At 39.9% G+C, this 18,178-nt stretch overlaps 1 protein-coding gene across 1 annotated transcript in view; it reads right to left on the bottom strand.

Annotated features, from left to right (window-relative positions):
• Positions 1-17,950, bottom strand: part of LOC140679607 (uncharacterized) — a 27,648-nt gene extending 9,698 nt beyond the window's left edge. The window contains exons 1-2 of the mRNA XM_072915275.1: positions 17,894-17,950; positions 6,166-6,277 (exon numbers count right to left, since the gene is read on the bottom strand). Coding sequence (XP_072771376.1) covers positions 6,166-6,277; positions 17,894-17,950 — 169 coding nt within the window. The remainder of the gene's footprint in view (positions 1-6,165; positions 6,278-17,893) is intronic.
• Positions 17,951-18,178: the final 228 nt, after the last annotated feature.

The raw sequence follows: 18,178 nt of genomic DNA, 5'->3' as shown, positions 1-18,178 counted from the left end.
TAGGGTCAAAAGTGGTGTAGTAGATTAAGAAAATAAACTTTGAAAGTGAAAAGTCTAGTTTTTGTATGGAAAAAAATCTAATTTAGCACAGAGCACACACATTGTCATTTCCAGGTTGAAAATAATTCACAAAAGTCACTCGGTTAATTATTTTGAAAAAAGTATTTTTACTCACAATATTAGTTAACATGAATTGATTAACGTTGAAAAACTTATTGGAGTGTTACCATTTAGTGGTCAATTGTACGGAATATGTACTGTACTGTGCAATCTACTAATAAAAGTTTCAATCAATCAATCAGTTTTGAGCTTCTGTTGTTCTTTGGATTCAAATCTTATATTTTTTTAGGAAGACTTTGGCCCAAATTTTGGGCTGCAAAATGTTCTTTTTTTACGAAAGCTTTTTGTAACTGAATTTTTTGCGTTGGAATTTTGTGACCGGAATTTCTTTTTTACATCAGATTATGCTGACAATTTAATTGAACAAAAATCAGTGTGTAAAAATTCAGTGTAAAAAAAAATTCAGTGTGTAAAAATAAAATTCAGTGTTAAAAACATCAGTTCACACAGATTCAGTGTAAAAAAAATTAAATGCTGAAAAAGTCTGTCAAAAAATTCTATGCTTGAAAAGCAAGTCTCACTTCCGGTAAAATAAGACTGAAGCAATCGATCCTGTCTCAGAACTAGCCAATGAGGTGTCAGGTTTGAAGTCACGTGACTCGGGTTTCGCAAAACAGCATAAAAAAGGCAGTGAACTGGGCAAAATACAACATAATCATACTTGCCAACCTTGAGACCTTCGATTTCGGGAGGTGAGGTGGGGGGTGGGGGGGAGGGGGAGGAGGCGTGGTTGGGGGCGTGGTTAAGAGGGGAGGAGTATATTGACAGCTAGAATTCACCAAGTTTTTTTACAAGAAGTAGATCTACACTCCAAAAATTACAGTTGGTACAAAATGCGGCTGCTAGACTTTTGACAAGAACAAGAAAGTTTGATCATATTACGCCTATACTGGCTCACCTGCACTGGCTTCCTGTGCACTTAAGAAGTGACTTTAAGGTTTTACTACTTACGTATAAAATACTACACGGTCTAGCTCCGTCCTATCTTGTCGATTGTATTGTACCATATGTCCCAGCAAGAAATCTGCGTTCAAAGAACTCTGGCTTATTAGTGATTCCCAGAGCCCAAAAAAAGTCTGCGGGCTATAGAGCGTTTTCTATTCGGGCTCCAGTACTATGGAATGCCCTCCCGGTAACAATTAGAGATGCTACCTCAGTAGAAGCATTTAAGTCCCATCTTAAAACTCATTTGTATACTCTAGCCTTTAAATAGCCCCCCTGTTGGACCAGTTGATCTGCCGTTTCTTTTCTTTTCTCCTCTGCTCCCCTTTTCCTTGAGGGGGGGGGGGCACAGGTCCGGTGGCCATGGATGAAGTGCTGGCTGTCCAGAGTCGGGACCCGGGGTGGACCGCTCGCCTGTGCATCGGCTGGGAACATCTCTACGCTGCTGACCCGTCTCCGCTCGGGATGGTGTCCTGCTGGCCCCACTATGGACTGGACTCTTACTATTATGTTGGATCCACTATGGACTGGACTCTCACAATATTATGTCAGACCCACTCGACATCTATTGCTTTCGGTCTCCCCTAGAGGGGGGGGGTTACCCACATATGCGGTCCTCTCCAAGGTTTCTCATAGTCATTCACATCGACGTCCCACTGGGGTGAGTTTTTCCTTGCCCGTATGTGGGCTTTGTACCGAGGATGTCGTTGTGGCTTGTGCAGCCCTTTGAGACACTTGTGATTTAGGGCTATATAAATAAAGATTGATTGATTGATTGATTGAAGTCAAGTATTTCATACATACATATATATATATATATATATATATATATATATATATATATATATATATATATATATATATATATATATATATATATATATCTACATCCTGAAAATATGCAAACAAAACTGTGTTTAGATCATTGATACTTCAAACTTGCATAAGTAAATATTAAGGAATATAACATAACTTGGCTTCTGAGAGTTTCAAAATGTAATGAATAAAATGCTAAAGTTGTCGATAAACAAGCAATTATATTAATAATTAAATATGGTCATTTTAAATGAATTATTATGATAATTTAAAATCAATTATTTCACATATGTTTATTTTAATGTATAATTCTATGGCTGGATGTAATAAGGACTCACGAAAAAATGCAAATAAAAATACAATAAATTTTGATGTTTTTAGCAAAATATAGTAAAAATTTATTTAGTTTTTTTTTTAAATGAATAAATATATTTATTTTTAGGTAAGATAAACATAATAATACAATTTATCTCTAGTCTGGATGATTTAGTTCTTGTCACCCTGTTGTCCTCCCGTCATGAAAGAAGGCTGTCCTCACTCAGGTCCGCATGGAGCAGGAGGGGGCGTGACTTCCAGCTCCGGCTGAAAATCGGGAGATTTTCGGGAGAATATTTGTCCCGGGAGGTTTTCGGGAGAGGCGCTGAATTTCGGGAGTCTCCCGGAAAATTCGGGAGGGTTGGCAAGTATGAACATATTAACATTTCAATGCGGCCCGCTGGTTATTTGCAAACTACAGAAATGATTCCAAACCCTCCTGATTGCATAGTGACCGCAAATGGCGGCCTAAATTCAGGATAGGCCAACAGCACCTGGTGGAAATGAGGTCTCACGCGCTTTTAAGACAGCGATAGGCAAGCTCATCCTGCTACTCTGGAATGACAATAAAGTTCCCTGAACCCTTGAAAACTCCCCAGAGTTAGTTTTACCATTCCAAATACAAATTAGCTGTCAGGTTCAAACACTGATGAAATCTATTAAACAGACGAGAAGCAAGGAATCATGCAGAGACAGAGTTCAATTTTGCTCAATTGAGGAGAGATGTGTTTTGGGCTGTACTCTAGTTACAGATCCAAACTACGTTCTAAAAGTCCAGCCCGCTTGCTTCCTCTATTTATTTGGGAGGTCCCTGGTTACATCACTGAAGCTGTCGCTGAGGGAAAGGGGGTAATCCCGACAGCTCCAGTTAGACACAATATATGATTCCACAAAAATGCAAATGTGTTGAAGCTGGTGATATCGCCTCGATGTTCGGCCTTGGCAGTCAGCAGGCCGATTCTGGAAACAAACACTGATACGAGATCTTTTGGAATGCCAGCTTTGCCCAGACAAAGAAAAATACAATTTCAGCACAATTGATAATAACTATAGCAACGGCCCTTAAGCATAAGAGTTGTGTGATAATATATACATAACTATTCTAACATTAGAGTAAAAAGCGTGACCGATAACCGCACTCAAAGACTGGTGACACTGCTCATCATCTGGAAACGCAAGCTAGTGCACTAATCACTAGGTTGGTTGCAAACAAAGGCGGTAACTCACAGCTAATACCCATAGCGGCCACTAATTGCTATCTAGTAGCTATCATACTAATCACAAACATGAATATAAGACACGTTAACATCTTTCTCCATTACTAACGTCATCCGCCAATCTAAACTTGTATAAACACATAAGTATCTGAACAACTAAAACATTCAATTGTGCACATAAAGATACAGGCTGTGCTCTTTTAGACATAAATGATTAATATGAACTTTTTTTAACTTTAGTCTTTATTTCAATAACAAAGCGATACATAACACCACACACAAAACAAACACCAAACAACAACAACAACATGTCTTGATCGATGAAATAAAAAAACCTCATACATTTTCCAAATGCCGTCATAACTTGCCAGATTATAATTATTATTTAGGCAATAAAGCAAGATATGGAAACACAACTACTATACAATAAAAGGTCAATATGAAGATCCATAAATGGACGTGTTTACATACAACAGGAAGTGAACCCACGTGACGCCACACAAACCAAAATAATTCCTCAAAATAGAGGAAGAAAAACATATCCAAACACTGAAATACCGCAAATATGGCTCTTCGGAAACTCTGCGCTTCCCCAGATTTGCTTATTGCTGGAAGATTATAGTAATTGTTGCGTCGACCAGCTCTTCCTCCCAGGGAATCTAAGTTACTGGTCAATCCCAAGTTCTTTCGATGACATATATGCTGAGTAAGAAGGATCACCAAGACAGAATAGGAATATTATCAAGTTTTACTGAAATTTCAAGAGATCAGCTTAACCAATACATTCTTATCGGCTACTCTAGTTGATCTGACACTCAAACGGAAGAGCCAACTTCTTGCACACAAAGAAAGACCCCACCTCTCCCTCTCGCAACACTGATAAGGAAGAAGTGGGGGATGTATTCACATTCCGATGGTTAAGACACTAAACAGACCTCTGAAGACAAAGAGAAACTGGTAGAATATACAAAGGAAAAGTGTTCCAAACATGGGCATGAAGGAAGAAAGAACTCTTAAACATATATGCATTCTCCACATTAGCCAGAGTAGATACGACACGGTGGTCAAAGGAGCACAGACAGTGACAACATGATTGTCTGGTGAAGAAGGAAGGAAGAGATCCAGATTGGAACCATTTTTATCTTTCCCAATCTATGCAGGATCATCAACTAGATGGTGGAGGCTATTGAGTAGGAATGTACATCGTCAGGATTTGATCAATTTCGATACCAATATCGGTATTCCTTATCGATACCGGTATTCATCGGTACTACATGCAATTGGTGTAAACAAAAATGTGAAAAATGTCATTTTTTACTCTCATTTTTACTCGCTCAAGAAGTTGTGAACCACCAACATCATGTAACATCTCACAGCATTGATTGATTGATTGAAACGTTTATTAGTAGATTGCACAGTACAGTACATATTCCGTACAATTGACCACTAAATGGTAACACCCGAATTAAGTTTTTCAACTTGGTTAAGTCGGGGTCCACGTTAATCAATTCATGGTAATTGCAGGGAAGTCTTTTATCACCACCTGCTTTTTAAGTCTTAAACAGGTCAACTATGTTGTTGCAATTAATTGTTATGTTATCATTTTGTACAGACCAGAGATCCATTACTGTGTTCCTGATAATTACAATGAATATGTATGTATGGCATTACTGTGCAGAACACAGACCTTTCATATCAAATATACAATATAAACAAATACAATGGGGAGTGCATTTTGTAACAATAGCAATTGTTATTTGTGTTGCGTACGAAGGTTGTTGTTGGTGTTCAGAGTCATGCGGAGGCGATGAAAGCATCACAGAATAAGACTACAATTCCTCCCCAGCTCGACTCATCATGTCAGTTTTTGTCTGAAGAAGGAGTAACCAAGCATCAACTATTTTACTAGTCAGGAAAGTTTCAGATACACAGACTACATGAGGCCATGTCGAGATAAGATTATGCTTGAGATAATCCCAATTTGTACTAATACCTCGAATATTTGTGAAAGACTAATTAGTGAACTTATTTTGAGGAGGTCCTGGGTTTGGGTTGATGTCCTCACATGTGAGCAACATACCACAAACTAAACAGCCGATTGGTTATTCTCCTGTGTGTGTTCTTATGTGTCTTACTGTGTCTACATTATGATGGAATCTTTTACCGCGGACTGAACAACTAAATGTTTTTTCTCCTGTATGTTTTCCCATGTGTTGAGTGAAACTAATCTTTTTAGTAAAACCCTTACCACAAACTAAACAATTAAAAGGTTTTTCTCCCGTGTGCGTTCTTACGTGTCGTGTCAAATGGCTCGACTGAGAAAAGCTTTTACCACAAACTGAGCATATAAATGGTTTTTGTCCGGTGTGCGCTCCCATGTGTTGAGTCAAATGGCACTTTTTTGTAAAACTTTTACGACAGATTGAGCAATCAAACGGTCTTTCTCCTGTGTGCGTTCTCATGTGGTCAGTCAAATTCTTTTTGAGAGAGAAGCTTTTACCGCAAACTGAACAAGTACATGGTTTCTCTCCCGTGTGTGTTCTTATGTGTGCAGTCAAATTGCATTTTATAGAAAAGCCTTTACTACAAAATGAACATTTAAATGGTTTTTCACCTGTGTGTGTTCTCATGTGTCGAGTCAAAGTGCTCTTCTTAGTAAAGCTTTTAGCACAAACTGAGCAGCTGAAATGTGTTTGAACGCTCCTCTTTTTAGAGAATTCAGAGTGTTTGTTGTCAGTGTGAGTCCTCATATCACCTTCACAGTCCGTATCGCTGCTCAACGGTTCTTCAACTTCGTCTTCAGCCTCACTATCTGACAGTGGAGCCAAGAGGTTGTCTAGTTGTGGTTTCTCTTCATCATATTCAGTCTTTACAGAGACAACAGTCAGTGGCAACTTGGTGAGATCAGCTTCCTCTCGTCCTAGAAGACACTCTCCCTCCTGAGTGATCCAGAGTTCCTCCTCTTCCTTTTTAATGTGAGGAGGCTGTGGAGTCTCCTGCTTCAAAGTGGAGCTACATCCTGACTGAGGGGGAAGTTCTTCTGGATGACCAATCAGCTGCTGGACGTCTGCAAGAAACAAACAACACAAATACGCTTCAGACATGATCCATGAGATGTTTCTCCTTGAACTCGCTACACACTTTCTTCTATGTATTGTATGTGTGTGTAGTGTTTCATGGCCATTCATTTAGTGCCTTGCCTGAATGATGGATTAATAGGCCCTTTTCCACCGCAGGAACTTTCCCATTTACCCAGGTAAATAAAGTTCCCCGTGTTTAAACCAAAAATTACATAGGTAGTGTTGCGTTTTGGACCAGATGTTCCTCCTAGGGAATTTAAGTTGCTGGTCACTCCCAAGTTCTTTTGATGACACATAAGCTGAGTTCTTTGACCACCAGACAGAATGGGTATTTTGTGATTTATTTTCAAAGCTTTCAAAATAAACGTGAGACCAATCCAGTACAGAAGCGTTCACTAGCGCAGCTAAAATGGTCTAATCTAAAATACGGAAAACGTCTCTTCTATAATGTGTCTCTCGCCCCCACCCTCTTTGTCCCTCCCTCCAGCCCGAACACATGCCCATTGTGTCTCTTATCTAGAGTCGGCCTGAGAAGGGAAGCAGGGAGGATTCCTCCTCTCTGCCTCCTAGCTCCAGGTGGCCCCACAATGTAAACACACTTTCATGAGATGAAGAGAAAAGGAAAAGAGTACAATATGGAACAATAGCTATTTGTAATATGACTATGAAAGTAAAGAAGTAACACTTAAAGGGGAACATTATCACAATTTCAGAATGGTTAAAACCATTAAAAATCAGTTCCCAGTGGCTTATTATATTTTTCGAAGTTTTTTTCAAAATTTTACCCATCACGCAATATCCCTAAAAAAAAGCTTCAAAGTGCCTGATTTTAACCATCGTTATAAACACCCGTCTATTTTCCTGTGACGTCACATAGTGAAGCCAACACAAACAAACATAGCGGAAAGAACAGCAAGCTATAGCGACATTAGCTCGGATTCAGACTCGGATTTCAGCGGCTTAAGCGATTCAACAGATTACGCATGTATTGAAACGGATGGTTGTAGTGTGGAGGCAGGTAGCGAAAACGAAATTGAAGAAGAAACTGAAGCTATTGAGCCATATCGGTTTGAACCATATGCAAGCGAAAACGACACGACAGCCAGCGACACGGGAGAAAGCGAGGACGAATTTGGCGATCGCCTTCTAACCAACGATTGGTATGTGTTTGTTTGGCATTAAAGGAAACTAACAACTATGAACTAGGTTTACAGCATATGAAATACATTTGGCAACAACATGCACTTTGAGAGTGCAGACAGCCCAATTTTCATCAATTAATATATTCTGTAGACATACCCTCATCCGCGCTCTTTTCCTGAAAGCTGATCTGTCCAGTTTTGGAGTTGATGCCAGCAGGCCAGGGAAGCTAGGGTCGATAGGGGGTTTAGCTCACTCATCTGATGGAACAAACTGCCGCCATTGCTTGCCGTGCTACCGAGGTCCTTTGTCCCTGAATTGCTCACACACTCCGGCAGATTCAATGGGGGTCTGGCGGCAGATTTTTTTGACTTTATCGTTGGAAATGCATCTGCTTTGAGTGTCGCAGGATATCCACACATTCTTGCCATCTCTGTCGTAGCATAGCTTTCGTCGGTAACAAACGTCCAATTTCTTGCCACTTTCGCATCTTTGGGCCACTGGTGCAACTTGAATCCGTCCCTGTTCGTGTTGTTACACCCTCCGACAACACACCGACGAGGCATGTCTCCAAGGTACGGAAAACAGTCGAAAAAACGGAAAATAACAGAGCTGATTTGACTCGGTGTTTGAGAAAATGCCGGATTGCTTCCCGATGTGACGCCACGTTGTGACGTCATCGCTCCGAGAGCGAATATTAGAAAGGCGTTTAATTCGCCAAAATTCACCCATTTAGAGTTCGGAAATCGGTTTAAAAAATATATGGTCTTTTTTTCTGCAACATCAAGGTATATATTGACGCTTACATAGGTCTGGTGATAATGTTCCCCTTTCACAGTCTGTATTCTTCAACCCCATCTTCAGCCTCCTACCTGATAGCGGAGCTAAGAGGTTGTCTGGTTGTGGTTTCTCTTCATCATCTTCAGTCTTCATAGAGACAACGGTCAGTGGCAACTTGGTGAGATCAGCCTCCTCTCGTCCTAGAAGACACTCTCCCTCCTGAGTGATCCAGAGTTCCTCCTCTTCCTTTTTAATGCAGGGTGGTTGTGGAGTCTCCTGCTTCAAAGTGGAGCTCCCCCCTAACTGAGGGGAAACTTCTTCTGGATTACCGATCAGCTGCTGGACGTCTGCAAGACACAAACAAAACAAGCACACTTTTGTCTCAGACATGATCCATAATGTGTCGTCCTGGATATGTACGATTAAGGCTGGGCTATATGGCGGAAGTTTTATATTGACCAATATCAATAATTGTTTATATTTGTCATGACTAATGTAAGTCTGCCAAAAAATAGAGTAATGCAATTTCCAACTTACCAAATGTGTTATTTATCAGTCGAGAAGGTTTCTGGTGGGATAAATAGACTTAGACTTAAACTTAGACTTCATTTTTATTCCATCCATCCATTCTCTACCGCTTATTCCCTTTTTTTGGGGGGTCGCGGGGGGCGCTGGAGCCTATCTCAGCTACAATCGGGCGGAAGGCGGGGTACACCCTGGACAAGTCGCCACCTCATCACAGGGCCTTATTGTCATTCAAATTTGAACTTTACAGTACAGATAAGAACAACATTTCGTTGCATTAGCTCATGGCAGTGCAGGATAAAAAAGCAATAAGGTGCAGATATAAATAAATAGATTACTGTACAGATAAATATATTGCACTTTTGCATATATTTATGGATGTATGTTATATTATTATATATGTTATATACGTTTATGGATGTGTGTTATATTCAACCTCCCCTCTAAGGTGCGCGCCTGTGCAATTGCGCACTGCTCAAGCGTCCTCTGCGCACGGCAAATCTATGCCGCGCACAAAATCAAATAAAAAACTAAGCGCATAACAATTTTCGACACACGGACACGACAGAGAAAACAGTTTTCGTCATCATTGTTCAAATATTGTAACGTCTGTCGAGACGCTTTGAGGACATGAATTCCATCGCTCACTTTACTGAGCAAAACTCTTTATTGTCGGCCATAAACACATCACCAAAACATTAGTAAAAAAAATTATATCTAGCAAACTGGTCCTTTTCTGCAGTACAAACCAGACCAAAAGCAACTTTGTTATATCAACAGCAGCCGCTCGCTCTTTCTCACTTGCGCCAACACATGCACATATGGCACTTAGCCAGTGATGCGTTTACAGCCACACAAAAAGTCAGACAACTCCAACACCACACATAAAGTGTCATTCCAGGTCGTTACACTATGATTTGCCAATCAAATGTGTGCTTATTCTAGTGTCATTTATTAGGAATCTTAATCGATAAATATTAATAATGAAATGCTGTTAGTATATTAAATAAATACTAATACAAATATATTTTTTACAAACAGAAAGTTGCAGGAATGTACACATGCTTACATCTCATTGTGCAACATGTGAATGTTTTAATGGGAACTAAATGCAATGTCTGAAAGGGGTACAAATTATTTCCAAAGCAGGTTTTTCAAGTACACAGTGTTATTGTCATTGTAAGTGGGCCTAAACACTTATATTAGAAATGGAAATGACTGCTGTCATTTGATTATAATAATAAGAGAATGTTGTCTGTCTATCTGTGTTGGCCCTGCGATGAGGTGGGGACTTGTCCAGGGTGTACACCGCCTTCCGCCCGAATGCAGCTGAGATAGGCTCCAGCGACCCCGAAAGGGACAAGCGGTAGAAAATGGATGGATGGATGGAGATGGAACTTGTTATTTAGTCAGGTTTGGGACAGGTGTGCTGCTGGTGTAGCCACAGTGTGCACGTCTGATGTTGCTCACATGTGCTCAACTGAATGCTCAGGGAGTTTTTGCCTTTGCTCACACACATGAAAAATTAGAGGGAACATTGGTTATATTGTCTTTCTATTCCAGCCAGTTAATCCATTTTTGGGGGGAAATTGAGGGGATTATTTTAATGCGTTCAAGAGTCTTAGGGCCTGACGGCTTTTGGTCTAAAACGGTTTGATTTATTTACATCTAAAATTGTCTGGCAGTCGTATGTTACTATGGAGTGACTAGGCTGGAAGGGTTGAGACTTTTATTGATTGAGACTTTTATTATTAGATTCCGTACAATTGACCACTACTAAATGGTAACACCCGAATAAGTTTTTCAACTTGTTTAAGTCGGGGTCCACGTTTATCAATTCATGGTTTGTTGTATTACCGCTCTTAGTGAGGACGTACGAGCGCCTTGCATAATTTGCAGACCACATTGGTCTGACTACAGTCCGTTTGGAAAAATCCCCCCCAAAAACTGCCACGCTGTCGAGGTGACCTTTCCAGTTTCGTCGACAATGTTATCGCTCTCTGAAGCTCTCGGTTGTAGTTTCTGTTGTATAGAAAATTTGAAGGCAGTTTTGAGACACGAGACGGAAGTAGTGCAGGGGTGTCAAAGTCATTTTCATTAAAGGGGAACATTATCACAATTTCAGAAGGGTTAAAACCATTAAAAATCAGTTCCCAGTGGCTTATTTTATTTTTCAAAGTTTTTTTCAAAATTTTACCCATCACGCAATATCCCTAAAAAAAAGCTTCAAAGTGCCTGATTTTAACCATCGTTATATACACCCGTCCATTTTCCTGTGACGTCACACAGTGATGCCAATACAAACAAACAGCAAGGTATAGCGACATTAGCTCGGATTCAGACTCGGATTTCAGCGGCTTAACACTGTCTGATAAGATAATTACTAACAACTATGAACTAGGTTTACAACATATGAAATACATTTGGCAACAACATGCACTTTGAGAGTGCAGACAGCCCATTTCAGGTGCGCTAAGAACATATATTTTTCCACGATTTCAGCACTCAGGTTAACCATACCTAAATAGACACAAAATACTGCATTACACAAGACTGCCCGAATGTACTAGAATGATTGAAAAAAAAAAATGTTTTTAAGCTAAATTATTGGTAAACACAGTTTATGTATAATAATTTACGTAAAACCGCGAGTAATGAATAAAGTTTTCATCAATTAATATATTATGTAGACATACCCTCATCCGCTCTCTTTTCCTGAAAGCTGATCTGTCCAGTTTTGGAGTTGATGTCAGCAGGCCAGGGAAGCTAGGGTCGATATTCTTCTCTTGATCATCTTCGGTGGCATAAGGGACGGTGTGAGCCAAGACATCCAGGGGGTTTAGCTCGCTCGTCTGCGGGAACAAACTGCCGCCATTGCTTGCCGTGCTACCGAGGTCCTTTGTCCCTGAATTGCTCACACACTCCGGCAGATTCAATGGGGGTCTGGCGGCAGATTTCTTTGACTTTATCGTTGGAAATGCATCTGCTTTGAGTGTCGCAGGATATCCACACATTCTTGCCATCTCTGTCGTAGCATAGCTTTCGTCGGTAAAGTGTGCGGAACAAACGACTGACCATTTCGTCGGCTTTCCCCACAGCCTCACATTTTGAACAAATTTCGTCCAATTTCTTGCCACTTTCGCATCTTTGGGCCACTGGTGCAACTTGAATCCGCCCCTGTTCGTGTTGTTACACCCTCCGACAACACACCGACAAAAGTGAGAAAATGGCGGATTGCTTCCCGATGTGACGTCACAACCTCCGAGAGCGAATAATAGAAAGCCGTTTAATTCGCCAAAATTCACCTATTTAGAGTTCGGAAATCGGTTAAAAGAATAGAAAAGCTCTTTTTTCTGCAACATCAAGGTATATATTGACGCTTACATAGGTCTGGTGATAATGTTCCCCTTTAAGTGTTTTGGTCCTAAATGATCTCAGTAAGATATTACAGCATTTGATGACCTATATTGAGTAAAACAGGCTTGAAACTGGAATATAAACTGTTGCAAAGCTGTGTCATCAACACTCACAAGTATAAAACTACTTTTTTAAAGTAATCATTTCTTACATAAAGCATGAAAAAAAAAATCATCATTATGTCAAGATAATGGCACTAGCATTTACTTAATTTAAGAATATTTTTCAACATATTGAGCAAAAAGGTCTCTTTTTTTCTACCAAGAAAGTGCACTTGTTATTAGTAAGAATATACTTATTTTAATGTATTTTTGGGTTCATTGAGGTTAGCTAATTTGACTTGTTTTGGAAAGTCTTGACAAGCCACTGACCTGTTTCTCATGTGTTGTAGTACGATCTATGTTTTATATGTATTGTTCAGTTTTTATTTAGATGTTGTTTGTATTACGTCATGGACCCCAGTAAGATGAGTGGCTAGCTAGTATCTAGCAACTAATGGGGATCCATTTTAAAAGAAATAAAAGTGCATCTTGAGGACTGGTTTGATAACTTTCTTATACCTTACGATCTGTGACACTTGTGGAGCACTTCCCAATCAAAAGTTGACAGTAATCATATTATTCTTGTTCTTTATTACCTCCAATCCTCTGCACGTTGATGTAGACATGTGGTCCAGTCTTCTCTTCACACACTGCACATCACTTACTCTTCCCCAAATCATGATTTTCTTTACACAAGCGCTTGTTTTGCTCTTCCACTTTCTTCATTTGACTTTTGCATTCTTTCATCTCCTCTGATGTGAACTCCACTGCCTTCTTCAAGCTAACAATCATGGCGGCTCTTTCCTTACATTGCTGAATAGTAGGCAAATGTCTCCTTTTTAAAGGCTTGAAATAATTTTCTAATGACAAAACTTCAACTCACTCACCTTCATCTTTCGTCTTTATCTCCGTTGGTGATTTGCTGGAAGTTGATTCTCTTTCATGTTCTCTTTTAGCGGACGTCGCCATCTTAGCATAGCAGTAGTCGTCCATCTTCTATCACGTCTTCTATCTTCACTTCGCTCCAAACTCAAAGTCCGTTTCACGGGCTTTAGAAAAGACTAATCTTGAGGCATTTGTAGCTACATTTGACCTAAATGTATGTGGCTATCGCGTCGTAAATCCAGAACTTCTCCGGGAAATAACAACCAGTCAGTCCGCCAACTGCTTCTTTTCGCCTTGATCGGTGTGCGCACGCGCCAGAAGTCAGCAACTTCCGTTGCCTCATTGACAGCAGTTTTTCAAAATAAGGGCATTTTTACTATCCACCCACGGGTGGCATAGCTCGGTTAGTAGAGTGGCCGTGCCAGCAACTTGAGGGTTCCAGGTTCAAACCCCGCTTCCGCCATCCTAGTCACTGCCGTTGTGTCCTTGGGCAAGACACTTTACCCACCTGCTCCCAGTGCCACACCCACACTGGTTTAAATGTAACTTAGATATTGGGTTTCACTATGTAAAAGCGCTTTGAGTCACTAGAGAAAAGCGCTATATAAATATAATTCACTTCACTTCACAGGCGCACGTGCGGACATTTATCGGAGACTGGTGCTCAAGCCAGCAAAATATGGTGTGGCGAAATTATTCTCTGCATTTGACTCATCACTTTGTTCACCCCCTGGGAGGTGAGGGGAGCAGTTGGCTGCGCCCGGGAATCATTTTTGGTGCTTTAACCCCCAATTCCAACCCTTGATGCTGAGTGCCAAGCAGGGAGGTAATGGCTCCCATTTTTATAGTCTTTGGTATGACTCGGCCGGGATTTGAACTCACAACCTACCCATCTCAGGGCGGACACTCTAACCACTAGGCCACTGAGTAGGTTACTAGGCCACTGATGAAGTTGAATATTATTATTATATTATTATATATGTATGTATGTATATGTATATATATATATATATATATATATATATATATATATATATATATATATATATATATACATATATACATATATACATACATATATATAATTAATATTATCCTGCATACAATAAGATTATTGTAAAAACTACAGGAAATATTTACAACACAGTTATTTTTATTAACTACCTATCGCTATTTATTCATATATTTATTTATGTTGTAACGTTATTATTTATGGAGTATAATTGTTGATAAATTGAGAAGAGGAAGTGAACAAAAATGTTAGTAACTGCTATGTAAAGGAAAAGGGGTAGGATTAAAGTTAAAGTACCAATGATTGTCACACACACACTAGGTGTGGCGAAATTATTCTCTGCATTTGACCCATCACCCTTGATCACCCCCTGGGAGGTAAGGGGAGCAGTGAGCGGCAGCGGTGGCCACGCCCAGGAATCATTTTTGGTGATTTAACCCCCAATTCCAACACTTGATGCTGAGTGCCAAGCAGGGAGGTAATGGCTCCCATTTTTATAGTCTTTGTTATGACACGGCCGGGGTTTGAACTCACAACCTACCCATCTCAGGGCGGACACTCTAACCCAGACCTGGGCAAATTAAGGCCAAGGGGCCACACACGGCCCGTTAAGCTTTTCACTCTGGCCCGCTGAACATTCCCCCAAATTTTTTTAGATCTTTAAGATGGAAAGTGTAGCTGCCATTATGATGTGCTGTGATGTTTTCAAATTACTGTAATTTTTTAACTATACAAAGTATTTCAACGGTTGGAATCTGCGCTTTTGCGTGAACGACGTGGCGTGGTTGGGAGAGTGCCAGCAACTTGAGGGTTCCTGGTTCGATCCCCAGTTTCTACCAACCTAGTCACGTCTGTTGTGTCCTTGAGCAAGTCAGCCTTGCTCCTGATGGGTCGTGGTTAGCGCCTTGCATGGCAGCTCCCGCCATCAGTGTGTGTGAATGTGTGTATATAAATGGGTAAATGTGGAAGTAGTGTCAAAGCGCTTTGAGTACCTTGAAGGTAGAAAAGCGCTATACAAGTATAACCCATTTACCATTTCGCATGATATAATAGTTACTATGGTAATGTAAGTCACAGCAGCTCAGACGTGGCACCAAGCAGTGTGGGTGGGGAGCGTTTCCACAGAGTGTTTCCAGAGGGGCCAGCCTGACATGCAGGTGTCAGGGACAGACGCGGAAGTAGATTTTTACAACAAAGTTTTAAAGCTTAGTGATATATCAGATGTATCAGATTGTAGATGTTTTTTTTTTTTTACCCTTTGCATTCATATTTTACTGTGTCTGTTGCGTTTCGCTTCATTGTAAAATATGTGGATGGAGAGGGGGTGTGACGTTCATATGTTGTCAATATTCAGTGTTTTATCCTTCATAGTTGATATTGTAAATCCCACATTCTTTATTTATCACGTACATTCTGGGTGGTTCATTCATCCATCCATCCATCCATTTTCTACCGCTTATTCCCTTCGGGGTCGCGGGGGGCGCTGGAGCCTATCTCAGCTACAATCGGGCGGAAGGTGGGGTACCCCCTGGACAAGTCGCCACCTCATCGCATCGTGGTTCATTCAGTAAAATAAAATTTAAAATTCCATTCCGTTTTTAAGGCGGTCTGTCATAACGTTTTTAGCATTCAATCAGATATTGTGAGGTTTTGTGTCAGTGTTCCAAAAAATAGATATACCGGCCCTCAGACACATTTTTTTCTCTAAATTTAGCCTAAATTTAGCTCTAAATTGCCCAGGCCTGCTCTAACCACTAGGCCACTGAGTAGGTTAAACTAGGCCACTGAGTAGGTTGAATATATATATATATATATATATATATATATATATATATATATATATATATATATATATATATATATTATTAATATTATCCTGCATACAATAAGATTATTGTAAAAACTACAGGAAATATTTACAACACAGTTATTTATATATATATATATATATATATATATATATATATATATATATATATATATATATATATATATATATATATATATATATAAATACATATTATTAATATTATCCTGCATACAATAAGATTATTGTAAAAACTACAGGAAATATTTACAACAGTTATTTATATATATATATATATATATATATATATATATATATATATATATATATATTATATTAATATTATCCTGCATACAATAAGATTATTGTAAAAACTACAGGAAATATTTACAACACAGTTATTTTTATTAACGACCTTTACAAACTCAAATTGTCAGACTGAATAAACAAGAAACGCCTCATATAAAATACAACTTACGTCACTATTTATTCATGTATTTATTTATGTTGTAACGTTTTTACTTATGGAGTATAATTCTTGATAAATTGAGAAGAGGAAGTGAACAAAAATGTTAGTAACTGCTATGTAAAGGTAAAGGGGTAGGATTAAAGTTAAAGTACCAATGATTGTCACACACACACTAGGCGTGGGGAAATTTGTCCTCTACATTTGACCCATCCCTTTGTTCACCCCCTGGGAGGTGAGGGGAGCAGTGAGCAGCAGCGGTGGCCACGCCCAGGAATAATTTTTGGTGATTTAACCCCCCAATTCCAACCCTTGATGCCGAGTGCCAAGCAGGGAGGTAATGGTTCCCATTTTTTATAGTCTTTGGTATGACTCGGCCGGGGTTTGAACTCACGACCTACCCATCTCAGGGCGGATACTCTAACCACTAGGCCACTGAGTAGGACTGAGTAGTGGTTAGAGTTAAATCTTCCTACTCCTTTTCGAACATGTTGAAGAGAAAAACTGGAAATTGTGATGTATCATGAAATAAACTCAATAATCCATCCATCCATCCATTTTCTACCGCTTGTCCCCTTTGGAGTCTCGGGGGGCGCTGGAGCCTATTTCAGCTGCATTCGGGCGAAAGGCGGGTTACAACACCCTGGACAAGTCGCCACCTCATCACAGCGCCAACACAGATAGACAGACAACATTCACACAATAATAATAATAATAAATATAATAATATACAATATCATAATAACAGGCATAAACAGACAATGCAAGTAAGTGTAACCAGATTGGTCCAGCACTCGCTGCATTCTGGCCTGGGTTCGAAATGGAGTCCTCTGAATGAGCGTGCGAGGCATCGAGCTAAAAGCCTGAGTTGTCAATTTAATGTCTGGCACACATTCTTAAGGCGTCAGGGAGGTTTGCCGACATACTCTTGCACAGCCAAAATGGTGATACTACTTATTTCCCGGGAAAGCAAGCTAATGCAATCCTACCTAGCGATCAGCGGCCATAACTCTCGTGCTAATCGCTAACTAGCAGCTATTGCCCATAACGCCACAAATTGCTAGTAACCTTGAATGCGAACATGAATATAAGACACATTGACATCTTTCCCCTTATCAAAAGTCATACACCAAAACTAACGCACATTACTGTCTGAGCAACTAAGACATTTAATTGTGCACATTGCTGTGCTCTTTTAGACCAGTGTTTTTCAACCACTGTGCAGCGGCACACTATTGTCTGGTGTGCCGTGGGAAATTATGCAACTTCATGTAACTGGTCCAAAAAATATTTGTTGCAAATCATTAGTTATAATCTGCAAATAATGTACCGTTGCGGAGTGTCTGTGTTGTGTAAAACTCAGCAGGGTAACCACGTAGTACTCCATGTCAGTAGGTGGCAGCTGGTAGTTAATTGCTTTGCAAAAGTCGGAATGTGTCGGGTGAGACGCGGATGGTTTGTTGTGATCCCAATACGCAGACCACAGCGGGAGGCAGCGTGCAGGTAAAAAGGTATGTAATGCTTAAACCAAAAATTAACGAAAGGGAAAGGAATATGCAAAACGAAAGTAAAACTGAACTGGCTACAAAGTAAACAGAAACAGAATGCTGGACGA

This window comes from Nerophis lumbriciformis, linkage group LG20, assembly GCF_033978685.3.
Source record: "Nerophis lumbriciformis linkage group LG20, RoL_Nlum_v2.1, whole genome shotgun sequence".
NCBI classification, from domain to species: domain Eukaryota; kingdom Metazoa; phylum Chordata; class Actinopteri; order Syngnathiformes; family Syngnathidae; genus Nerophis; species Nerophis lumbriciformis.
This window is presented reverse-complemented; position numbering and strand designations above follow the sequence as displayed.